At 38.1% G+C, this 27,448-nt stretch overlaps 1 protein-coding gene across 4 annotated transcripts in view; it reads left to right on the top strand.

The window, feature by feature from the left end:
- The first annotated feature begins 9,851 nt into the window (after positions 1-9,851).
- LOC130909440 (myosin-16) overlaps positions 9,852-27,448 on the top strand; it is a 63,092-nt gene continuing 45,495 nt past the window's right edge. The window contains exons 1-4 of one of the 4 annotated variants that reach the window (XM_057825920.1): positions 9,852-10,039; positions 19,161-19,388; positions 22,677-22,763; positions 24,954-25,087. In XM_057825920.1, the coding sequence (XP_057681903.1) occupies positions 9,968-10,039; positions 19,161-19,388; positions 22,677-22,763; positions 24,954-25,087 (521 nt within the window). In that variant the 5' untranslated portion in view covers positions 9,852-9,967. Of the gene's footprint in view, positions 10,040-12,594; positions 14,208-15,466; positions 16,126-19,160; positions 19,389-22,676; positions 22,764-24,953; positions 25,088-27,448 lie in introns of those variants that run through there. The other 3 variants (XM_057825919.1, XM_057825921.1, XM_057825923.1) reach the window with 3 other exon arrangements.

The raw sequence follows: 27,448 nt of genomic DNA, 5'->3' as shown, positions 1-27,448 counted from the left end.
TTATTAAAGAATTTAACAAAGTACTCACATCAGTCTTAATGAATCCACAAATCCATCAAAGTCCTCATGTTCTGTATCCGAATTAAACAGCTAGGCTAGGTCTCCATCAAACATGGCAGGTTTGTAAGCGTGTCTCTTTGCAGTAGATGCCATTTTCGAGGGTCCTTCACCGAACCAATGTTGTTTAGCCTAACGCACACGCTCGAACGTTACATCTACTGGGGCCATGCCCCCTATTACATGCAACCTTCTCCCTTTAAGGTTCTCATGCGGCAGTCACTTACGTCCGCCTTTTCTAAGAATTTGCTTGGACAGACACCTATTGATGCTCAGTCCACTAAGAGTGTGGCAATATCTCGAAACGGCGATATATCGGAATATTTTGCATCCCGATCGGTTATCGATATGCTCCCGCCAAGTATCAATTATTTGACATATCGGCCTTACAATGGAGTATGGATGTTGTAAACTGCTTAATGTTTGTTGAGCAATTCCTTGGCGGTGCACTAGAGGTGCTTGAGAGTGGCAGTGAAGGTAAAGTGTGCGCAAGTTGTCTAAAGAAGAAATGAAGCGGCAAATAGGATATCACTGTATCGCGATATCGTGAGATAATCGCTATCGTGAGCCTTGTATCATATATCGTATCGTGAGGTCCATACAATAGGCGCACCACATGATTAGGCGCACCGTCCATTTTGGAGAATTTTTTTGTTTTTCTTATTAGCTACGCCTAATGGTCATGAAAATACAGTACTTATACATTTTTAAAACAGTTAAACAAAACGTTGGGAACAAAAAGCCAACTTCGATACTTTGTCATTTAAGTTTTCATCATGCAGATTTCAAAGCTAAGCTAAATCTAATTTAAGCAAACTAAATCTATGATTCGAAAACAACTTCAAAATGTATTGTAATAAAGTGCAATTAGCTAGTGCTGGCTTTACACTGGTGTGTAACAAGTGCAAATATCATTGCATGTCGATTGAGGGAGTGCAAGACAATACAGTCACAAAATCTGTGTTTATAGACTTTTTTTTTTTTTTTAAACAATCACTGGAGGTGGAGGTTTTGAAAAAATGCTAAATTGGGAACACTTAGGGGGAAAAAAGCCAAGGCCCTGCCAAAAAAAACTCCTAATTAACGATGACACAATCATAAAATGCGACTGCGCTCCAGAATTAGGAAGTCTTGCAACATCCACTCCCCAGTTTTTAGATTTACACACACCTCTTGACCCTCAATTAGCATAGCCTTGACAGTCAGCACACCTGTGTAACAAGCTTACAGCTATCCAGGAGACGGGATGGTCTTCTGATGCTGGACGAATAACTGGCAAACCACCCACATTTTATTGTACTGTACAAAATATGTTCTGGCGTTTTACATTGGTGAGATTAAAGGAGATAATATTCCAGTTTTACCACCAGATGGCGACATATCCTTGATATACTTTCAGATAGCGATCCGAATTGCACCAAGACACTATAGCCTGTATTCACGTTTTCTCAGAGGCAGGTTAGAGTAGCCAAAAATTGTACTCAAATAAAGAGTGTTACTTAAAAAAAATTACTCAAGTAAAAATAGTCATCCAAAATAGGTACTCAAGTACAAGTAAAAAAGTATGTGGTGAAAAAAAATACTCAGTAGTGAGTAACATTTTGAGCAACTGCATAAAAAGTATTCTTTTATTTTTTTTATTTTGTTTGTTTTTAACAATGCTTTTTTATTTTTCAGCACAAATTTATCTTTATGAACTGTTAGGGTTGTTCCGATCATGTTTTTTTGCTCCCGATCCGATTGCTTTTTTTTTTGCTCCCAATTCAACTCCAATCATTCCCGATAATTTTTCCCGATCATATACATTTTGGCAATGCATTAAGAAAAAAAACGAATAAAACTCGGACGAATATATACATTCAACATACAGTACATAAGTACTGTATTTGTTTATTATGACAATAAATCCTCAAGATGGCATTTACATTATTAACATTCTTTCTGTGAGATACAGATAGAAAAACTTGTAATTCTTAAAGGATAAATGTGACTTTGTATATTGTGACTAAATATTGCCATCTAGTGTATTTGTTGAGCTTTCAGTAAATGATACTGTAGCCATTTAATTTCTGACCAAATGCATGATGGGAAGTGCAACCATGACTGTTCGTAGTGGTACCAATTGATATATCTTCTCTGCGTTGGGAAATAACATAGGGTGTTAGGAAAAAGATCAACTATTACCTTTCTTCCCCACATTGCTTCCCACGATATTTCTAATTGATGAGAGAGGGATTGTAAGGCTTTAGCCAATTAAAAAGGCTTCAATGGCTGCCAAATTTCTCTCTACTGAATTTACATTGCCTTTTAGCTCTATGCATACGTAAAACGATGCCATTATAGATTGAACGCGACAATGCGTGAATGGGTAGTGCAGCGCATGTGTTAAGTATTTTAATGTTATTACCGCCATTAACGCGATAAATTTGATAGCCCTACTTTAAGCCAAAATTTAAGACTCCGGATGAGTGTAAGACATTTTGTCTGTAACGTTAAATACAATTAGAAAACGATTTAATTAATAACAAAATATATATATATATTAAAAAAGGCATGTCCGATATTTTTTTGCCGATACTTTGAAAATGACGTGATCGGACCCGATCGATCGGCATCCTGGTCGATCGGGACATCTTTAGTAATTATTATACTGTACTATAACTTACTACATAATCACATTAAGCCAAAGAAGAAAAAAATCAATAGAACTGATGCATCATTCGTCTAAAGAGCATAAGTGCCCTCCAGTGGAGAAAATAGTTTTAATAGTTAAATATTGAATAGTTCCTTCGTAGTTCCTATTACGATATCATATTTCTGGTTTTCCGTGGTCAGTCGGCGCCAAATAAAACTGTGAGAGGTTAAAAGCTGCGCTTTCGAGTCACTTTGAGAGCATAGAACGGCAAGCTTGAGTCTGATTGGTATAATGGAGTCATGTGATCATTGTTGCGACGTCTCATTGGTGAAACTAGTGACGCTACGGTTGGCGTCACTGGCAAAAAAACAAAGCCATATCTAATATGTAGAATAAAGACGAAAAATGGAACGACTAATGTAGCTTAAAAATACAAAGGTTAGGTCGGAAGGTTTGTCAACATGCATAGGCGGAGTTTGACTTTTGGGCCCTGGGGGGGGCACAACATGTTGATGACCTCGAAACGCAGTGTCAGCCATAAAATTAACTTACAAGAATATTTATAATAATAAGTAGACAATGAACGTTTTTCTGTTTCCCATCATTCTTGAGGGGAAGTCTAAATCAGGCTGCTTAGTACAGCTATACTTTTCTCCAAGATCGTCATCCATTGAATATGGTACGCCCGCTGGTGTCTTTCCAATGTAGTTACCCCAGTCAAAAATTGTATCCCCTGGGCGGGGCCATATGGAGGTAGATTTGTGTCTTTATTATTCAATCCAAAAAAAAAGTTGATTCAATAAAAACAAAAGTTGCTTCAATCAAAATGCATATTTTCAATTTTTAAAAAATCACTTCAATTTAAAAAAAAAAAAAAAAAAAGTGTCTTTAAATGAAAAAATTAATTTGAAACTCAAAAAGAAATGCATGTGAAAGCCATTTTTCTTTAATTGAAGTTTTTTTTGATTGAAGCAACTTTTTTTGATTGAAGTAATGTTGATTTGTGTTTGGGCCACATTTTGGCTAGAACGTTTTTGTCTTTATTATTGAACCAAAAAATAAGTTGCTTAATACAAAAAATATATATTTTCAAAAGAAAAATCACTTCAATCAAAAAAGAAAAAATTCAATCACAGAAACGTTTTTGAATAAGATAAAATATTTAAGATTGAAAGATTTACATTTGAACACTTTTAATTGAAAAAGTTTTCTTTGATTGAAGCAATTCTTTTTGTGTTTGGGTCATATTATGGGGAGGACATTTGTGTCTAAATCATTCAATTCCCCCCCAAAAAGTTGCTTCAATCAAAAAAAAAAAAAAAAAAAAAATTACTATCTTTTTTTTTTTTTAATTATATGCAAAGCAAATGACTGTCTTAAGTCACATGATCTGTTCTAAAAATAATTTCATTCATTTTTGTTGCAGTTTTATTGCTTTACAACTTTTATATATATATAGGAAAGTCAATTTCATGCAATGACACTTTTCGGCCTCCGGGGGGGGGCCTGCCCCCCCCTTAAAATCCGCTTATGCATGTGTCATTCTTTCAGGTGACACACAGACTATTCAGCTAAATATTGATAAATGCCTTGGATAAGCCTATAATGGCAGACATTCAGAAGAAACTGCATGCTACTTTCAAATAGACCTAATTGATGCACTGATAATGCATAACATTTACAAAAGCAGTGTAATCCACCTGTGTTCGGCCTGTAAAAATGCAGGCTGTCACAGCTATGGATACATACATTTCATTGTTATTTAAATGAATATAAATATTGAAGCCAAATCTGAAGGTCTGCCATTAATCTTGCGTGCAGAGAGCTGACATGTTTTAAATGAAACGTGAAACTCAATTAGAAGAATGTGCAGAGTAATTTGCTTGCTTTCAGAAAGCACCTAATAATGGTTGATGCTCAGCTTAGAGGCATGTGATGAGCCAAAATCCGCATTAAAGGAAGTTGGCAGATCTTGGAGCTTACCTGTTTGACTTCTAGCACTTTGGCAGGCGCTAAAAGTACATTGAGGTCAGGGCAAACTAGGTCAGAGAAAGCCTTTTTAATTGTGATGTACTGTATGTTATGTTTGCTAGCTTGTGCATTAAGTATAAATTAGGGCTGTCATACGATTAAAAATTTTAATCGAGTTAATTACAGCTTAAAAATGAATTAATCGTAATTAATCGCAATTCATACCATCTATAAAATATGCCATTTTTCTGTAAATTATTGTTGGAATGGAAAGATAAGACACAAGACGGATATATACATTCAACATACGGTACATACTGTAAGTACTGTATTTGTTTATTATAAGAATCAAACAAGATCAACAAGATGGCATTAACATTATTAACATTCTCTTAAAGTGATCCATGGATAGACTTGTAGTTCTTAAAAGATAAATGTTAGTACAAGTTATAGAAATTTGATATTAAAACCCCTCTTAATGTTTTATTAAAATTTGAAAAATTTTCAATCAAAAAATAAACTAGGAGTTTGCCATTGTTGATGTCAATATTTACATCATGCTCACTCATGGTACTAACTAGGGTTGATCCGATCATGTTTTTTTGCTCCCGATCCAATCCCGATCGTTTTAGTTTGAGTATATGCCGATCCGGATATTTCCCGATCCGATTGCTTTTTTTTTTTTTTGCTCCCGATTCAATTCCAATCATTCCCGATAATTTTTCCTGATCATATACATTTTGGCAATGCATTGAAAAAAAAAGTGAATAAAACTCGGACTAATATATACATTCAACATACAGTACATAAGTACTGTATTTGTTTATTATGACAATAAATTCTCAAGATGGCATTTACATTATTAACATTCTTTCTGTGAGAGGGATCCGCGGATTGAAAGACTTGTAATTTTTAAAAGATAAATGTGACTTTGTATATTGTTACTAAATATTGCCATCTAGTGTATTTGTTGAGCTTGCAGTAGATGATACTGTAGCCATTTAACTGTTCTGCCCAAATGCATGATGGGAAGTGCAACCATGACTGTGCGTAGTGGCACCAATTGATATATCTTCTCTGCGTTGGGAAATAACATAGGGTGTAAAGAAAAAGATCAACTACTACCGTTCTTCCCCACATTACTTTCCCACGATATTTTTTTGATGGGAGAGGGATTTTAAGGCTTTAGCCATTTAAAAAAAAAAGTTCCAAAGACGCTGCCTTTTAGCTTTATATATAAGTAAATTGGAGCCATTACAGATTGAACGCGACAATGCGTGAGTGGGTCGTGCAGCGCATGCGTTAATTGTGTTAAATATTTTGACATGATTAATTTAAAAAACATTAATTACCGCCGTTAATGCAATAAATTTGATAGCCCTACTTTAAGCCAAAAACTAAAGACTTTGGATGAGTGTAGGACATTTTACCTGTAACGTTAGATACAATTAGAAAACGATACAATTAAAAAAATATATATATATATTAAAAAAAGGCATGTCCGATATTTTTTTGCCGATTCCGATACTTTGAAAATGACGTGATCGGACCCGATCGATTGGCATCTTTACACAAGACGGATATATACATTTAACATACTGTACATACGTACTGTTTTTGTTTGTTATAACAATAAATCAACAAGATGGCATTAACATTATGAACATTCTCTTTAAGTGATCCATTGATAGAAAGACTTAAAGTAGTTCTTAAAAGATAAATGCTAGTACAAGTTATGGAATTTTTATATTAAAACCCCTCTTAATGTTTTCGTTTTATTACAATTTGTAAAATTTTCAGTCAAAAAATAAACTAGGAACTCGCCATTGTTGATGTCAATAATTACACCATGCTCACTCATGGTACTAACCCATAAAATCAGTTGGACCCAAGCGCCAGCAGAGGGCGCCAAACACCAAAAAACAAGTAACAAGCGGGCATTACACTGTACTGTCATTTTAATCTGTTTGAGTGGGGCATGTGCCTTAATTGCGTCCAATATTTTACGTGATTAATTTTTAAAAATTAATTACCGCCCGTTAACGCGATAATTTTGAAAGCCCTAGTATAAATACTTACAAAAATAACAAAAATTATAAATACTGTTTACTGTGTATATCTGCAGTATAAATGCTTGCGATTATAAAAGAGGCTAGCAATGCACAACATACGCAACAGTGATAGTCCTGACAATGGAACATGTAAAACTGAACTAATGTCAATATGGTATTGCCTGGTGCGTGGTTAATGCCCAATTGTAAATTAAGGAACCTTACAGTGTTTTTTTTTTTCTCTCTCTCTCTGGGTGCAAAAGGTTACATTCTTTAACTCCCATTCTGACATCCGCTCAACTTGGCAGCCCATAAAACACAAGCCAGAAACTGTCGACTGAGCCCTTGTCAGACAATATGATCTTGGAGGCAGAGTTCACACTGTCGAGAAAGAACAAACACCTCCATAAGGAGACACCGGTACCTCATCTTCGGTTGCTATTGTTTCACTGTTACAAGCATAGCATCCACTGCTTGTCTAACTCACATGAGATAATTTGAGGAATTTGCTGGCTCCAACCAATAGTCTCTTTTTCAAAAGAGCTGGTGTACCATTTTCAGCATACCTCAAAATTGCCCAGATTTGCTTTTCTTACATGAGTTTGTGCTGTTTGTGGCCAGCAAATGTGAGGTGATATGAAACTGGAGAAACAAATATCTCAAACGTGGTTCATTCCATGTGGCGAATGACATTTTTCAGGTGTTAGCAAAATGCTACCTCAACAGTTTCTCATGTACTGCCCCAAAAACAATAAAATGTGAAGATGACTTTACTGTATAATGCATTTTTGCACACATAATAAATGTGGAGCTGTTTCTGACAGACCAATTACTGTACATGTGGAAACTAGAGTTGTCCGATAATGACTATTTACCCATAGACTTCACTATCAGTTGATGGGGCTCGGGCCGATCTGTAGGGGGCCTATTTTCAAAAACTTAAAATTCAAATATTTTCAAAACCAATGCCGTTAGCAACCTAAAACCAAAACGGGCACCTCCCTAAGGCATATATGAGTCTCCATGAGCAGCGACATCAAAAATTCAAAGTCGTTCCCTAATTAAATCCTGAATAATAATTTTTTAATACAAGTATAAAAGAAACTTCAAATGGCTAAAAAAATTCTCAAAGTATACGCTAAATGCATAAAAATCAACAAATGCAGAGATAATCACCTAGGATCAATAGTAATATTTAACATATGGCGGAAAACACTTGGGTGACTTCATGTTCCGCTCTGAGACCCCCAATTTAGCCAACTTTCAGAATTGTCCGATATGCAAGTGTGATACATCATTGGAAAGCTTAAAATCTCATTTTTCTGGGGGAAGAAAATTTTTGAACAGGAGGGCATTTAAAAAAATGTTTTTTTTAAACAGCAAAACCCTATCTGGAGGTGAGCGCACGCGAGAGCAGAATTACAGACGCCATGACTTTAACGAGATATTATCACGCACTTACCTTATTTCGATCCAAAAACTTCTTGTAGCATGTATCACTGAGTGTCAAGACACTGCCGTGAATGGCCACAGCTGGATTTTGGGGGGATTTTATGGGTGAAACTTGATAATATAACAAGGGTCGCGATGCAGAAATCGCATCAAGGAGACATCAAGGAGTGGTTGAGATTTTCTTTTTCATATATATACCTTTTTATATGTTTTTTTTCCCCAATTTTTCTTCGTTTGGATCGATTATTTGTCATCTAATACAGTATATCGGAAAAAATGCGACAGACAGAAACAAAAAAAAATACAAGTAAGCGATAGTTACGATGTAAATATCCGATACTTTTTTAGAGACACCATTTTTTTCATTGTGACGTAATTTGTTTAAAAGTTTAAAATATGCGAGTGAATAATTTTTTTAAGTCCTTTTTTTTTTCAATGAAATATTAGACATCAATTAAGGATTCTAAGCTAAAAATGTAACATTTTGAATAATAATTATAATTAATTACCTTCGTTTTATGGCTGAGTTGAAACAAAAGCTGTTGCGCGACGTCTATAAACGGGGGTTTTCAGGGTAAAACGGGCAAATTAAAAATACTTGGGGACTTCATGCGGCATGAATCTGCTATGGCAGCATATAGACATATTGTTTATATTTTAAATTCAAAGTTTTCAACAGCTAATAAATGACTTCATTTTCACATCAGAAACTTAATACTTAAGGAAAGCATGCAGAATCATCTTTGTTTTGCTCAACAAAAGCAAAATTTGCATTTTCTATATACAATCACAACCTATTTACCGTATTGGCCAGAATATAAGACGGCCTACTTGTGTTTTTTGGTGTTTGTCGCCCTCTGCTGGAGCTTGGGTGCGACTGATTTTATGGGTTTCAGCACCATGAGCATTGTGTAATTATTGATATCAACAATTGCGAGCTACTAGTTTATTTTTTGTTTGAAAATTTTACAAATTTTATTAAAACAAAAACATTTTTTGGGGTTTTTTAATATAAAATTTCTATAACTTGTACTAACATTTACCTTTTAAGAACTACAAGTCTTTCTATCCGTGGATCGCTTTAACAGAATGTTAATAATGTTAATGGAATCTTGTTGATTTATTTTATAATAAACAGATACAGTACTTACGTACAGTATGTTGAATGTATATATCCGTCTTGTGTCTTATCTTTCCATTCCAACAATAATTTACAGAAAAATATGGCATATTTTATAGATGGTTTGAGTAGCCATTAATTACGATTATTTTTAAGCTGTGATTAACTTGATTAAAAATGTTAACCGTTTGACAGCCCTAAATATAATATAATATAATTATTATATTATAACACTGTTAATCAAATAGATAATAACCAAATAACCCTCTCTGGGTTCTTCACAGAAAAAGCCAGAAAATAAATAACACAAGTAAAAAAAATTTTTTTTTAAATGTTCTGGGGGCCGGACCAAATGTGGAGGCGGGCTGTATCCAGACCGCGGGCCGTAGTTTGGGGACCCCTGATCTATAGGCTGTTTCATTCACTTTGTGTATGTGTTTGGGGAGTACACATAAAGAGGGGCATGCAAGTTGGTTCGTGTTTTCTATTTTGCTCATCACACTCCCTCCTTAGGGTCGGAGAGCGGACGTAACAGTCTTACACAAATCCTCTCCCTTACTATCTGTTCCGTCTCCCTCGCCCGGTAACACACATATTCTCACTAACGGTGCACACATAGGGTGCATTTCCTCCTCAACACCGCTTGGGTCAAGTCAGGATGGGATATTGGGAATTGTGAGGATGGAGAAGAAAGTGTGTGTGATCCAAACGGACTTCCATCAATACCGACCTACCATCAGACCTTTGGCACATGTAAGAAACCAACTCATACTGTTATTTGTGACCCTCCTAACATGATCTGACTTGGGTTATGGGGGCTGCATGTCCCCAAGCGTGTTGCTTTACTGTTAGTTGACAGAAGGGCTCCTCCTTGTAAAGAGTCAAAAGCCAAAGAGGGGGCGTGCCTTGCTGAATACAAGGCATAAGAAAGCAATGTCACATTCAATTTTATGGGCTTTTACGTTTTTCATTCTGCGATGTTGAGTACAAACAAATAGGCTAGTTGTTGTCTCTTTCAGCCTGTGTTCCCCTCACTTTGTCTGTCCAACCCACACACATACTGTACACTGACTCCATAATAGAATGCATACACTGAGCTACATCAAATGGGATGTTAACACTCAATTTTTCATAGTTACAGGCAAATTTGTGTTTTTGCAACCTACAAGTTTCAAGAGCAACAATGAAATTACAATGCTACGGCACCCAAAAAGGGACATTTTAGGGGGCGGGGTTGACATTTTTAATGTCTCTCGTTTGGACGAGAAATTTTCTCGTTAGGATAAGCACACACAACCTGAGCTTAGGAGAATGCTATTAAGGAATTGTGTGTATTGGCTGTAAAACTGCACTGCCTCCTACTGCGTCGCTCAAATACTACATCATTTTCACGCAGAATTGCGGCGCCGTCCGAATGTAGAAAGTGGTCGTGTGAACACAAAATCTGTAATGGGGCCTTTTCTGTTGATTCGGTCGGAAGGTCTACTTGGAAACATTCGCAGATATCACATTCATCTGACATTAGCAGAGTGAATGTCCCCTATTCAATTACAGTATGTCAAGTATTTCAATCACCCTGAAAAAAACAACAATCAACTCTCAGGAGCCAATAAAATGCTTGGCATATTATCAACAGTCATTGCTTTTTATAATGACTTAACAACAATCATGGCATTGATGGGACTTATTCTTGTAAGCTGACCTGCAGCCAGCAAACTGCATGATTGTCCATGAAATGTGGAGTGCTTCAGTGATCAAAGCCAGCTGCAGTATTCCTCTTGACCTGGACCCTGGGGTTCAGCCATGGGGCAGGCCTCACCCTGTAGTCCCTTCACCTCAAGCAAATGAATAAACATAGTCAGTGCAGTAAAATCTCACTAAAACACTCCTTTACATTGAATCGTTTGCTTAATACAGGGGAACGATTGGACGTCTTGTGCCAACAATGGCACTCAAACATCCAGCAGGGCCGAGAACCAAAAGTGGTATTTGCCATGTGGGAAAATGGATTTTGCCATGTGGCGTTTTTTTTTTTTTTGCCATGTGGCAAAATGGATTTTAACATTTGGCAATTTTTTGGGGTATGTGGCAAAATGGCTTTTGCCATGTGGCATTTTTTTTTGCCATGTGGCAAGATGAATTTTGACTTGTGGCCTTTTTTTTTTTTTTTTTTTTTTTTTTTTTGGTTATTTGGCAAAATTAATTTTGGTTTGTGGCATTTTTTTGGGGGGGGGGGGTACATGGCATTTTCCATATGGCAAAATGGATTTTGCCATGTGGCATTTTTTTTTGCCATGTGGCAAAATGGATTTTGCCATGTGGCATTTTTTTTGCCATGTGGCAAAATGAATTTTGACGTGGCATTTTTTGGGGGGGTATGAGGCAAAATGTTTGGTTTGTTGCATTTTCTTTGGTGGGGCGGTATATGGCATTTGCCATGGCGAAATGGATTTTGCCATGTGGCATATTTTTTGCCATGTGGCAAAAGGAATTTTGACATGTGGCATTTTTTGGGGGTATGTTATAAAATGGATTTTGCTTTATGGCATTTTTTTTGCTACAAAAAAAAATGCTACATGGCAACATCCATTTTGCCACATGGCAAAAAAAAATGTCACATGGCAAAATCAATTTTGCCACATGGCAAAGAAAAAATGCCACACGGCAAAAAAAAAAAAAAAATGCCGCATGGCAAAAAAAAAATGTCACATGGCAAAATCAAGAATGCTACATTGCAAAGAAAAAAGGCCACATGTTAAAATCCCTTTTGCCACATGGCCCAAAAAAACATGCCACATGGCAAAATCTATTTTGCCACATGGCAAAAAAATGCCACATGGCAAAATCCATTTTGCCACATGGCTCAAAAAAAATGCCATATGGCAAATTTTGCCACATGGCAAAAAAAAGAAATGCCGCATGACGAAAAAATGTCACATGGCAAAATCAATAATGCCACATGGCAAAAAAAAGGCCATATGGCAAAATCCATTTTGCTACATGTAAAAAAAAAATGCCGCATGTCATCATCAATTTTGCCCCAAGGCAAAATCAATAATGCCACATGGCAAAAAAAAAAAAAAAAAGTCACACGGCAAAATCAAAAATGCCACATGGCAAAATCCCTTTTGCCACATGGCCCAAAAAAACATGCCACATGGCAAAATTTATTTTGCCACATGGCAAAAAAATGCCACATGGCAAAATCCATTTTGCCACATGGCTCAAAAAAAAATGCCATATGGCAAATTTTGCCACATGGCAAAAAAAAGGAAATGCCGCATGACGAAAAAATGTCACATGGCAAAATCAATAATGCCACATAGCAAAAAAAAGGCCATATGGCAAAATCCATTTTGCTACATGTAAAAAAAAAAATGCCGCATGTCATCATCAATTTTGCCCCAAGGCAAAATCAATAATGCCACATGGCAAAAAAAAAAAAAAGTCACACGGCAAAATCAAAAATGCCACATGGCAAAGAAAAAATGCCACATGGCAAAACCCATTTTGCCACATGGCAAATACCACTTTTGGTTCTCGCTGTCTCTCCAAACATGAGCATTCTTGGCCAGTTCTAACAGATTATCTCTCTCACAGTGGAGATGCACCTACGATGAAAATTTCAGATTCCTCTATGATTTCTAAGTGGAAAAACTTATACTTATTTAATAGTTCACTGTAAAAGCAGAGCAGTTCAATGATGCATACAGTATATCCTCATGTACGTTTTAATTCTAAATCTGACAACATGGCAATTATTGCCACGCACGTGCGGAAGATGACGCAGTATTCTACTATACTGTATACTGTAATTTCCCACTGACAAAAAGTCGATGCGGGAGGGGGACTGTCCGGGTTCAGCTAATGACAGCTTGTTTCCGAAAATACAGATACCAGATTCAAGCAGCGACAAGTTTTCCTCTGTGAGTGTTATGCTTGTCTTTACATTCATCCAGACCTCTTTAATCTCACACCTGTTTTTAAAAGGAAAGAAAGTGGTTGTGTTTGCTTTAAAAAGGTAAAGTGTGTGTAAACTTGCCTGTTTTTAAGATTGCGGCTTGTCAAGAGGCAAAATAAACTGCTGCTTATTTGTCCCCGTTCTGAACAGCGGCAATGTGCATGGATGGAGATTAAAAGAATAACTTCTTTCATCATGGTTGAAAAACACATTTTCATTCATCTTTAGTTAATATATTTTTCTATTCACACTGAGCGAAGCACAATAGGCCCTCAATGTTCCGCGTGGAGGAATGTCGTGGCATTGTGGGAGATCTAAGTGGGTGAGAGTGCATTAGACATTTGTCAGTTTTAATGAAGACTGAGAGGAGGATGGACTTTTGGCATTTTTCACTCATTTTTGATAGTGTTTCAATTGTGCATTCAATGGATGTGTTTCAATGTGAACTTTATCACAATATGACATCACCCTAGATTTGGAAACAAAAACACCAGAGATGTTGGAAGACCTCTAACTTCTATGGACTGATTGTTTCTTGCAACGAGCTGGATAAACAGATGAGGGGCACGTTTGGATCACGTACATCAGAAGATAGTGAAGATTTTTGTTAAATAAAGTACTCGGAGTATTAGCAACAAATAGGTGCAGAGATCAGTAGAAGAGTACCATTTTCTGGATCAAAATCGCTAAGCGAATTGAAGTTTTATTGTTCTCTTTGCAAGAATCCACTTGGAAGAAGAAACATGCATTCAAGAGAGGTAATCAGCCTCTTGGCTACAGCATAAGATGAAGGAAGACCTACAAGAGGTTGTTGTTTCTCAGAGGATGTCTTTAGGTGCTCACGCTAACCACTTTGTAGAAGAACCTAAGCAGAGGCAAAGTGATCCAGGAACAGAAGCAGAACCTGATGAACTGGACTGGGATGGCTTTAGCACCACATTGGAGAACAGATTACAACCTGTGAGTGAATTTTAATTTGAGTAGACCTAGTAGAATGTACCGTTTAGAAGCGACAATACTATAAATGTATCCATCAGTGACTACTGAGCTAAAATTGACAGTTAGCTTTATTATGTTTTTATTTTACATCCGCGTCACTCGACAGCGCTGTGTTTTACAGATTAAATTAGTGCTGCGACGATTATTTGATTAACTCGAGTATTCGATTAGGAAAAAAATATTCAAATTAAATTTTATAGCTTCGAGTATTCGTTAAATTAAAGTGCTGTCGTAATGGTTTGTTTTGAAAGCGTTTGCATTTAGCTTTATTGATTAGGGTGAATACACCGCACTCTGGTCTGCCTCATTTCACATGGCTGAATCCAAGTGCTCCCTGTTAAGACCAACGTAAGATAAGTTTTTGTTCGAGCTAATGTTTTTTAATGCATTCATAATTTAGTTTATTGGAATATTTAGCTGTTTTTTTTGGGAATATTCGTCAGAACCATTTGTTAAGAACATTGTAAAAAAAAAAAAAAAAAAAAAAAAAGTTAGCATTTTATAGCATTTAAGCTTGCAGACTTTTGCTATGTAAGTTAGCAAATTGTTCTTTTGTGGTACCTAGCTTTTTTATTTTTTTATTTTTTTTTAATTACCACCGTCATTGGGATAAATTTGATAACCCTACCTTAAGCCTAAACTAAAGACTCTGGAAGAGTGTAACACATTATGTCTGTAATGTTAAATACAATTAGAAAACGATTTAATTAAAAAAAAAATATATATATATATATATATATATATATATATTTTAAAAAAGGCATGGCCGATATTTTTTTGCCGATTCCGATGCTTTGAAAATGACGTGATCGGCTCTAGTCACCACATGAAAAATGTTTTGTTTTGGTTTTTTTTATACACCGTCCCTTGTACTGTAGGCTAACTACAGCTTTTGGAATATGTAAAAAGGTTGTCCGCCCGATTGCCTGCCTGAGCAGTTCACTGTCTGACAAAGCCAAGGCAGCCCTGTCCTGCAAACACTCAAGATGCTAATTGGAGCAATCCAACCTTGTGGTTTTGCGAGTGTGAATGGGAATGACTAATGAGGACCTCAATGGTCACAAAAGATATGTTGATTAAGGTCAGTTGACCCTTCTCTGGATACAAAAGGGATTTGTATTAACTGATACATCCTTGGTAGTTGTAGTGATAATACAGTTTGGAAAGCTACTGTTTATAGTCCAGTGCGGCTTATCTATGAACAAATGTTGTTTTCGTGCCATATTTGAAGGGTACAGCTTATAGTCAGTTGCCCCTGATAGTGCGAAAATTACGGTACTTAAAGTCTTACAAACATTAGTGCAGTAACACTACAGTATTCGAAAGAGGTTTACAGTACATTCAATTTGTAGAAATGTTTTCAGGTAAGCCAAACTTTCAAAACATTAATATAGGTGATTATAGTCCAGAAACCTTTCTCTGTTAGGGTTTGTAGGCACCTTTTAGCCTTCATATCATCTTCTAATAATAGAAGTTGGTGAGCAGCCATGTAGAAAATCCGACAGGGCACAGAACAAGTACTTTTATGGGAAAAAATCCTGCACGTGGATAAAGGTTGTTTTGTCATTTCGCAAATGCCCACATATTTGGTCACTATTTGCTTGTTCTAGTAAATACCTCGCCTATGATGACTTGTTGTTAAGAAATAACTATTAAGCAGAGCAGAGCTGATAATGAGAACTTTCACTCCTGTTATGGATGGTTACTGCTGACCATGAGCTCTGGTAAAAAGCTAAACTTGTCTATCAGGTCAGCTCTTCACGTCACCGTGTTGATCTTTGTAGCAGAGCTATATTAAGGAGAGATTAGGCTAACAAAGGGAAGGATTTTTTCCTGCGGCAAGGAGGAACACACATTTTGTGGCTTTTTTTGCGGTAAGGTTAGTTTTCCTTTTGCTCTTTACTTTAGCTAAGACTTCACAATTTAAAATCCCCAAACCCCTATTAACACTAACTTCCAGATGTTTCTTCACTCATCCAATAGTCACTCTTTGAAAGTTGCCATACACAAACTAAGTGTAGTTACCAAAATAAATGAATAACTCCTGATTGATAGACACATTTTTTTGAGGAAGTAGCTTTATTTTGGAAATAATCTATTTTATTCAAACTCTACTAATCAATTCTTTATAATATTCTGAGTATTATATTGGAACACTTTTAGCATAGAACAGACTGAGGAACAGTTTCTTTGCTAAAGCCTTCTCCACCCTGAACAGCCATATTTAACGCCACATGTCACCCAATATCCAATATTCATTTACATGCAATATACTGCGTGCAATACTTACTATGTGCAATATTCAATGCCTCAACTGCTGCTACTTAACTTCTATTTACACATATTCTATGTGCAATACTTATTTACGTGCAATATTAATGTGCAATATTCAATGCCTTTACTGTTAACTGCTGCTACTTCAATTATTTGCACTGCCTGAACATAGGAGTACTTCATACATATTTTATATTTATTTAGATTTTATACTTTTAATCTTGCAAGTCACTTTTGAGATATCTACTTGTCCTGCACTGTAAAGGGAGATGCTCCACAATTTCATTCTACAACTGTATAATGACAATAAGGGGCTATTTTATTCTATTCTATTTAGGGTTGTTCTGATCATGTTTTTTTTTTGCTCCCGATCCGATCCCGATCGTTTTAGTTTGAGTATCTGCCGATCCCGATATTTCCCGATCTGATTTTTTTTTTTTTTTTTTTTTTTGCTCCCGATTCAATTCCAATCATTCCCAATAATTTTTCCCGATCATATACATTTTGGCAATGCATTAAGAAAAAAATGAATAAAACTCGGACGAATATATACATTCAACATACAGTACATAAGTACTGTATTTGTTTATTATGACAATAAATCCTCAAGATGGCATTTACATTATTAACATTCTTTCTGTGATAGGGATCCACGGATAGAATGACTTGTAATTCTTAAAGGATAAATGTGACTTTGTATATTGTGACTAAATATTGCCATCTAGTGTATTTGTTGAGCTTTCAGTAAATGATACTGTAGCCATCTGTTCTGCCCAAATGCATGATGGGAAGTGCAACCATGACTGTGCGTTGTGGTACCAATTGATATATCTTGTCTGCGTTGGGAAACAACAAAGGGTGTCAAGAAAAAGATCAATTACTACCTTTCTTCCCCACATTGCTTCCCACGATGTTTCTAATCGTAGGGAGAGGGATTGTAAGGGTTTAGCCAATTAGAAAAAGGCTTCAAAGGCTGCCAAAATTCACTCTACTCAGTTTACGCTGCCTTTTAGCTCTATATACAGGCATTTTGTCAGTGTTGTCCCATGAAAAGATATACTTAATTATCTGCAGAAATGCGAGGGGTGTACTCACTTTTGTGATACACTGTAGTATAAATCAATACAGATTAATTTTGCATTGATTGTTTAGCCTGTAAATTAATTTGGTTCATATTCAGTGAGAAATGTAACCCTGACACCGGATACATGCCACAAAATACGCCATGCCTTGGAAAAAAATCATGTTGACCAATGAGTGCAGCAAAGTGTAGCGTTGCCTTATATATTGGGGTGTCAGATTGAGATCCCTTTTCAAAGGGACATAATAGATCAGTGTTCTTTTGCTCTACAAATGCACATACACACAGCGGCATTGGGTTGCCAGTTCGCCGCCTTTTGGCGCGTTCATAGCCCTATGCGGTGTCTCTGGTCTTGATCTTGAGCTGGGCACAGTGATTTCTGGTTTCAGAGGAGTCCTTTTTTTGTTCCCAAACTTGGTTGTGGTCTTCAGCACAAATCCAGCTGCACCCTAGACATAGGCGGAGTTTGACTTTTGTGGCAGGGAGGGGGAAACATGTTGATGACCCCAAAACACAGTCAGCAATAAATTTAGATTACAAGATATATGCTCGGTTAGTAGCTTAGCCCATGCTCTTAAATACAGGCACCCCAGCTGTGTGTATGTTGCATATGGTACACCCAGTGGTGGTTCTGTTGTACAATCAGCGTCTTTAATGGTGGAAACTGACACTCCGCTCACCATTTTGGCGGTGCTCTCTGGCGTTTCATAGTCCACATCTTCAATCCTTGGTTCTCGCTCAGGAATTGTTGTTGTTTTTGAAAGCTTAGGTTTGGAAAAATTAGTCCATTATCAATCTTGCCTCTTCCGTCCTCAGGTCGTTTTGGCTAAGTAAAGCAAATGACACAACTACTCAGACACTCGAAGGTGAAGGACGCATTTTCCTGAGCTCTGTTATCTGTCTCATGGACTATTGGGAAAATGAACAATCAGAGGGGATGGTTATTATTAAAAAAAAAAAAAAAAGTAAATAAATTAAAAAAAAACTTGCAATCATTACGAAATCTGAATGTCAAAAATTGATATTCGATATTTTCTGCGTCCTATATGGTATACTGGGGATGGGTTTCAATAAGCTTCGGCTTCTCCCGTCAGCCCTTTTCTTTTCGGGTTGAATTAATTGTAAACACATATAAATGCTGTATGTTTGTTTGGATTTGTCATGCCTGAAGGGAAAATAAAGAAATAAATAAAATAAATAAATGACTGTATCTATGGTGCCAGTCACATGATCTGTTCGAAAAATAATTTTGACCCGCAAAAAATATATATTTTTTTTTGTTCATTTCATTCATTGTTGTTGTTTGTTTTATTGCTTTACAACTTTTACAGACAAAATTTTACCGGCAAAGTCTTAATTTTAAATTCGTGTACGCTGTATAGGAAAGTCAATTACAGGCAATGACAGATTTTGGCCACGGGAGCGGGGGGCGCTATTCCAACCCCTTAATCTCCACGTATGCCCTTAGATTATCTAGTACTTTGCTGATAAAGCAAACAAAACAAAAGCATCACGAACTGCTCACATTTCGTTGATGACTGTTGTACATTATTCTCCAGGAGCGGGACACTGCGCACGTGTCAGAACTGCGGTGTATCCAGCTGGAGAAGACGCAACGTGAGCTGGAACGACAGCTATCTGGCCTGTCAGAGCGTCTGGAAGAAGGCGAGGTCCGTTCAACTGAGTTGGCTCACCACAGAGATAGGATGGAGGAAGAATGTAATAGCCTCAGACAAGACCTGGATCAACTGGAGGGTGCTCTTATTGCTTGTGAGCGTGATAAAGAGGTAGGGAACATTTCTACTTCCACCTTTTAACATGGAAACTGAGAAACGGCGGTTTGTGAGAGTGTGGTCCCGCCATAGTTGAATGAGAGCATCCTTGAACGATCATAAAACCAGACTGATAGCGGCCATATATCAAGGCCTCGCAGCTGATCACTTGGCTGCAGAGGCTACAATTAGAGACCCTTACTGAATCTCCAAGTTTGTTTCACTGAGGTGTAATAAAGGGATAAGATTCTATCTTTGTCCAGGAATGTCCAAAGAATGTAGGGCACTAACGTCACCACGCACTGATGGAAAGACTAACTGGATAGCGCAGATTAAGCCTCGACAAATTTTCCACAGTTAATTCGAAGAGGCTTTAGAAGTATGAGAGGTTAGGTTTGAAGACATATCCTCTTGATCAGGGGTTTTATACTTCTTTTGGATCGCGGGTCATGTTCATTTTTGGCCAATAAGTGAATAACAGCGATAAATTCACTCCACTACATTGAATTTTGAATCTAATCAATTGGAACCGTACAGTATACGTAGTGTATGCAACTTAGTATGACATCACGTATTTTTAGAAAATAACAGCATGCATCCACTATCAGAACTCCTATTGTAGTGGCGTCAATGTTTTATTTATTCGGAGAAAGCAGGGAACAGGGAGATGTTACGGCGGGACAGAAAGGAAGGAAGCAGACAGAAGAGGAGAAGAACAAACAACAACAAGAAAAGTAAAGATAAATCGGGCCTTAGTCTTTTGGACGAAAATACTTATTAGTCTAAGTCAGTGGTTCTTAACCTGGGTTCGATCGAACCCCAGGGGTTCGGTGAGTCAGTCTGAGGGGTTCAGCACAGGGCCCTATTTTTGCACGCTAACTAAATGGAGTGGAATGGAATGGAATTTTATTGTCATCAGCATCGGTATCATTGACAATCATTGACAATTACAAAATGTGATATGATTTGCCCGAAGGAACCGAAGAAGAAGACAAAGGCGGACGAGATGAAGCATATGCTTATCAGTTTCCCGTCCCCCATACAACTAAAGACGCACATTCAGGCATGGAACATACATCAAAACTGTACAATAACACAATCAACAGTCTGAGTTTAGTAACCTAGCGTCCAGTCAAGCAGCTCAATTAATTTCAGGATGTACAAGGTTATGGCTTAGTAATGTCCCTGACATTTTTGCAACTGTTTGCTGTGGAACATTTTGTTGTGGCTATGTGTGTGGCAAGACCCAGGTGTTGGCTATTTTCCCAGCTTTCTTGAGTTGACGTGCTTTTCTTGCAATTTCGGCATTTCGGCGAGTCAAGTTGTCATTCAAAAAAATCTTCGACCCTTTTAGGTGGCGGCGCTGGTTAAGCAGGGCAATCTTGGTCGTGTGGTTTGCCAGCTTCATGAGCACCGTCGCCGGTCGTCTCCCCCCAGATGGGAGCAGAAGGCAGCGACGGATTCCAGCGGTTCCATGTTTATTCCATACTCTTTCAGCTTAGCAATTGCCAGTTGCGCCACTGTGTCCCCTGGGCTAGGTGTCAGTTGTAATCCAGAAATTATGAGCTCATCTGCGTGTCGGCACTGGTCGAGATCATCAGCCAAAATTTCCAGCCTCTTGATGCAAACATCTCTCTCCTCGACCGCCTGCTTGAGTTTCTCATTTTCAGCGCGAAGTAACTGGAGCTCTCTGACGATTTCTTGATTCTGGTTTTGAATCAAGCCAGTCAAGGAGACCTCCAACTTCTGTATGGAGGATTTTATTTCATCCAAGTCTCCAGGTTTCAGATTCATTGGAGCCATACTGGGAGTCGAGCTTGCTGGCCCTGAGCGCTTATCGGTTAAGATAAGAGAGTGCTTCAGGAGCTCAGAGTGCGTCTGTACGCGTTGAAGGCTGAGCAGCGAATAAATCTAGGCAAAGTGGCGTTTTAGACCAGGTTTTGGACGAGTTAGTCCCCAATTTACAGGCTTTTTTTCCCCAATTCTTTCAACTGCTGTACAACAGACCTACAGATAGTGTGCAATGCATTTACATATAAAAAAAAAAAATAAACAAAAAAATATATATATATTTGCATCACATTTTACGCCATGAATACAGTGTGTGAGGCATGGATGTGATAGAATGAGAATGTCAGCATAAAACAAAAACAGAAACGGTGTTAAATGAATCGAGTTTAATTTCATTTTCCAATGTGAAAAGCAAATCAAAAGCAAAATTATTTGTTGTAAATTCACACTGTTTATTGGATTTGTAGAAAATTCATATTTATTTTTTTCTAACATAATGACTGTCTGATGATCACTCAGCACAGACCTTTAAAGGCTAAAGCATATTCTCTCTTGCCAAGATAAGAAAACAAACCTTACCGTGTTTCCAAACAAGCAAGATGTAGCGCAGCCTAGCTTGAGATGCATCCGAAGCTCCAGTAAGGTAGGCAAGGCGCAGCACACCTCACATAAGTGACACATCCCAAACATTTTCTACGGTTACGGATCATGAACATATGACAGAAACGATGTCGCATTTGTCTCGTTATGTTCTAGTCTTTTGAGCATCGTCACGAAAAAATTATTCGTTGATTAAATATTTTCGTCATCGTCATTATTGACGAAAGCAGCACAGGAACCGTGTATTATGTAAATCACCTGAAATTGTGGATATGTTGATGTCCTATTCTATGCCACCTGATCGCTAATTCTGGCACCGACAATCTCGCTACCTCCATGTGGAAATCTTGACAACTTCTCCAAGATTTAATGAGTCAGATCAACTATAGGAGATTATTTTAAACTGCACCAGTTTTGTATTCTTAAAAAACATTGCCCGATTTGAGCAATATATCACAAAAAGGACTGACGAAAGCTTTATAATCAAGAGTTTGTTATCTTAGATGAAGCTGGGAGGAGTCACAATCTCTATCTCCACAAGCTTTAATTTTCATCACTTCATGGCAAGAGATGTCTATAAATGGACATTTCAGCACTGTTGCTTCTCTTGCAAGCTGAAGCAATCCTGTAATGACTGAAGAGCACAGAATCTCAGAGTGTTGGGCTAAAATGTTCACCTAATGGCAGATAACATGTTTCTTCAATGAACTTTGCTTATGATCGTGAATTGAGCTTCCCAATAGATCCAATCTATATTTGTTAAAAAATATATAATTAATTATTAATTTAAATCTTCAATCCCAGGATATCATTATGTGTGATGCATTGAGTATTGGAACAGAATTAATAGATTAGAAAACTGCACCAATTTGATTTTTTTGCTTGTTTGTTTTGTTTTTTTTGCACTTGCAGCAAGCTATGGATGACCTACATAGTGAGGAGGAGAAGGTGGACTTGTTAACTCAGGAGAAAACCCAACTACAGAAACGAGTAGAAGATGTAAGTATTTCCTGTAGATGCATGCTAGAGTTAAAGGTCTGTAACTGGTGTTGCATGGATCCGCACCACGAGACGCAATCTGTCCCCCTCGTACCTGCGCCGACCGACACGTCCACATGGCAGGCGAGTGCGCTGACCAATAAGCCAAAAGCCCAGGCTACCAGCTTTAGCTGCCAGTGCACCCACATGAAGGCTTTGGGAGGGAGTTTTCCACACACGGCACACTACGGACCCAGGTGTACCCGTTACACTCAACCCATGAAACCTTCACTGCCGATCCGGGTCACGGCACCAATGTGAACAGTGTTGCATGGATCCACACTGTGCGATGTGATCCGTCCCCCTCGTCCAGGTCAGGACTCGTACCTGCGCCACGTCCACACGGCAGGGGAGTGCGCTGACCACTTAGCCAAAAGCCTGGGCGAGCAGCTTTAGCTCCCAGCGCACCCACATGAAGCCATCGGGAGGGAGGTTTCCACACACTACGGACCCGCGTGTACCCGTTACACTCACCCCCCAAAACCTTCCCTGCCAATCCGGGTCACGGCACCAATGTAACCAGTGTTGCATAGATCCACACCGCGCGACGTGATCCGTCCCCCTCGTCCAGATCAGGACTTCACCCCGCGTCCACATGCCAGGTGAGTATGCTGACTACTAAGCCAAAATCCTGGGCCAGCAGCTTTAGCTGCCAGCGCACCCACATGAAGGCATCGGGAGGGAGGTTTCCACACACCGCACACGACGGACGTGCGTGTACCCTTTACACATGCATGATTACATTTTTTGTTGTTGCTTATAGTCTTTATGCCTTTTTGCAAGAAATAATTTGCATTGAAAATGCCCAGAATGGTGCTGGGTAATGGCTGCCAGTCAGGGAGCTGGCAGCCTCAGTAATAGGGTGGTAGGTGGATCCCACAGTTTTATCTGTGGTGTGGTTGCCAGGGTGTGACCTCCTCTTTTCCTGGGTTGGCAGTTCTGTAGGTAGCAGGGGATTGGGGCTCCGGTCCCGTGGCGGCCTCTCGGCGCTCTCCTGCTTCCGCCTTGCCCTCTCTTTTCATTCCCGGGTATCCTCCCTGGAATCTGGCGCGGGTTGCTGGCTCTATGCCGGTGGCTCGGCGGGGCTTCGCCCACTCCGGTTGGCGGTCCTGTCCTACCCAGGCCCTAGTGGGCTGTGGCGGTTGGGGGGGTTGCGGCGGTGGCTGGTTGGGCACGGGGAGCGGTGGCGCGGCCCCTCATACCTTCCCTGAAGGTCAGTTTATGGGAGCGTAGATGGTCCGGGGGACCATTCTAGGTCCTGCGGAAATGGCCCCCCTTGCTGAAGCTGTGGGAGGATTGATGGGCTGCACTGGCTCACCCCCCCAATTGGCAGGGGAGGGGACGTGGCCCTGGGATGACACCCATACAGCATTTTCACTTGTCTGCAGGACTATCACACATCTGATAGGATTCACTCATGACTGGATGAAATTAGGCACACTCACGTAGAGAGAATGTCAGTGCCAGGATTAGCGATCAGGCAGCATAGAATCGGATGTCAACAAGTGATTCACATACTAGTATGATTGTCTTCTTCTCTACACATTGCTGATTTGTGTACACTCCACCCCAACTAATCACTTCTCTTTTGGTCTCACCCCCTCTCCTCTTTCTCCTCGGCCCCCTGCATGGTGTCCACAAGAAATACATTTAGCTAGCGATAGCACAATTATATTCATAGGTAGTGTAGGTGTTCAATGTATTTCTTGTTATTGCTTGTTCTTCTCCTCTTCTGTCTCCATCTCTTCTATTTTCCTTTCTGTCCCCCCATAACCCCTTCCTGCTCACTGTGTTCTCCTACTAAACTAAACACAATGAGTAATCACATCGGGAGTACTGTGTATCATAGGAGGGGAACAAGACAGGTTAAAAAAAAAATGCCCTGAATGCCCTTTTCAGGATATTTTAAATGGTAGTTTTTTTGCATGCTAATTCACATTAATTTGTTGCTAACCGTATCAAATTTCAGTATTTCGTGTTAATTTAAATCTTTTGCTCTGATTGGTCATTGGCGAGTGCTTGTGTCGCTAAGACCCTTCATCCGACTTATACGGATGGACACATAGTCAAAAAACAAACAAAAAACATGCAAATTCACTTGTATGGTCAGCTGATGCTTCAAGTGTATTATTTGGCATGGTTTTCGTATAGTTGGAGTGTCAGCTGGCAGAGGAGCGCCAGAAGCGTGAAGAGCTGGAGAAGAAAAGTACAAAGTTGGAGGAGACTCAAGAGAGTATCGAAGGAGGGGAAAAAACGAGGAATGGCCCTGACCATATCATCAGAAGGTCAGAGTTTAAGTGGTACTCATTATTTAACTTGGCTGTTTTGTTGCTTCTGGTGCTTTTATAGCAGCAGAATAACGTTTTCTATGCAAATTAGTTTGAAGTTCGACTAAGAAATTTTTAAATCAACTAGTTTAGTTTATAGTTCATAATTACACATTTTGAACCAAGTTAACTGTACCTTCGTAGCTCTGTAAGTAATTACAAAAGCAAGTAAGTAAAACAACAACAAAAATTAAGTCTGCATGAAATACAAATCAGGTCAATGGATTTTTCATTGAAGAACTCCTGTGACCTATATTCATTTTGAAAATGTTTCCAAACCAGTGGACTAAGAAAATAAACCTTGTCATTTTCCTATAATGAACCTCTCGAGAAGGATGAATGCCTAAACTCTGACAAGCTGGAAGATGTCTCCTATTTTGAGTGCACTCGCTAATAAGAGCAAACAGAGTCATCCGCGGTAACAACTGTCATAATAAGCCTTCTCTGATACGCTCTGTGCGCACCAATGAGCAGTTTAATCTGCAATAGAATGTTTCAAGCCGCCGGTCAAAAGATTCTTTGTCGCTGTGATCATTAATAAAAGTGAATGAGTCATTTTGTTGCTGAACTACTAGGTTTTTAAACAGTCCGTGACTAACATTAATATAAAACCTGTCAATCATTTTATATTTCTCCCATTTTATTGGCATTACAGGTTGGGCTAAAAACATTCTGCATGATTTGTTTGCATAACTTATTGGAGAAAAATGTATGCATGTTCTGTAAATTTCCACAATCTATGCAGATCCAATGCAACACAATGATACTTTATTATTGTGGTTGTTTCTGACAAACATTTAGAACACCTAATACCACTGACATAGTATCATCATCCCTGTGCAATTAGAATTTAACAACAAATAAAGTACCGTATTTTCCCGCACTGGAAGGCACAACGGAGTATAAGGCGCACCTTCTACAAATGGTCCATTTTAAAACTGTTTTCATATGTAGGGTGCACCGCATTATAAGGCGCAGTAGAAGTTCATTTCATTTCATTCATTTTCGTAGGGTGATTATATTTTGATTTCCAAAAAAGAGGACACTCAGCCAAGCCTCAAGATATTTGAATTTTCTCCATGTTCACTCAAAGATGCCTATATCACTTTAATATATTTAAAGTGTGCCCCCTCACTCTGGATGAAAAAATGCAGTTTAAAAAAAAATATATATATATATATATATATTAGGGCTGTCAAAATTATCGCGTTAACGCGCGGTAATTAATTTTTTTAATTAATCACGTTAAAATATTTGACGCAATTAACGCACATGTCCCGTTCAGAAAGTATTCTGCCTTTTGGTAAGTTTTATAGCAAGGCTTTTTGTGCTGTCAAACAGCGAACTCTTGTGGTCGCTTTGCGACATGGTTTATTGTTTTCAGTCCAGTTCAATATGGCTGCACGACGTCTCGGGCTGATAATGTTGTGCTTATATGATCCTTGGACAAGATTTGTCCGTAAGTATGGTTGTTGTAAAGAATGTACATATTATGTTAGTAAGCAAAATGTTATATTTTTTGTATGAGACGCTTTTTGTTTATGTTTAGTGAACCTGTATAGCGTGCTAAGCTAACGTTGTTGCTAATGCAATGCTTGTATACTTTTTTTGTAGTTTCTCTACAGTCTAAAGAGGACAGTGGTATGAGGCCATTTTATTAATAAATCAGATGAAAAAGGAAGAAGTCTGATTATTAAGGCGTCGTTCACTAGCTGTCTAGCTTTGGAAAAAGTAGACGCTTCGGAGTGAGGACATCATAGACAGATTTAAATGACAGAAGAGTGAAATGCCCACTACAGTCCTTAAGTACCGTATGTTGAATGTATATATCCATCTTGTGTCTTATCTTTCCATTCCAACAAATTATTTTACAGAATATATATATAATTTACAGAAAAATATGGCATATTTTATAGATGGTTTGAATTGCGATTAATTGCGATTAATTACGATTAATTCATTTTTAAGCTGTATGTTCTCGATTAAAAATTTTAATCGTTTGACAGCCCTAATATATATGTATATATATATATATATATGTATATATATATATATATATATATATATATATATATATATATATATATATATATATATATATATATATATAGCAGAAGTATTCATCAAGTAGAGCAGGTTAAATAACTCCCGAGATATGAATTTGGACCAGCATCGATGACATCTTCTTTCCTCAAGTCTTGTCTCGTTTTATGACAGGTAATAAAAAACATCCCTCTCAGGCTTGTTACTCATCATATGGATGTGATTGCTATCCCACATATCTATGTCGTACTCAAGATGTGACAATATTGCTGTTCA

Source organism: Corythoichthys intestinalis, chromosome 21 (genome assembly GCF_030265065.1).
Source record: "Corythoichthys intestinalis isolate RoL2023-P3 chromosome 21, ASM3026506v1, whole genome shotgun sequence".
Lineage (NCBI taxonomy): Eukaryota > Metazoa > Chordata > Actinopteri > Syngnathiformes > Syngnathidae > Corythoichthys > Corythoichthys intestinalis.
This window is presented reverse-complemented; position numbering and strand designations above follow the sequence as displayed.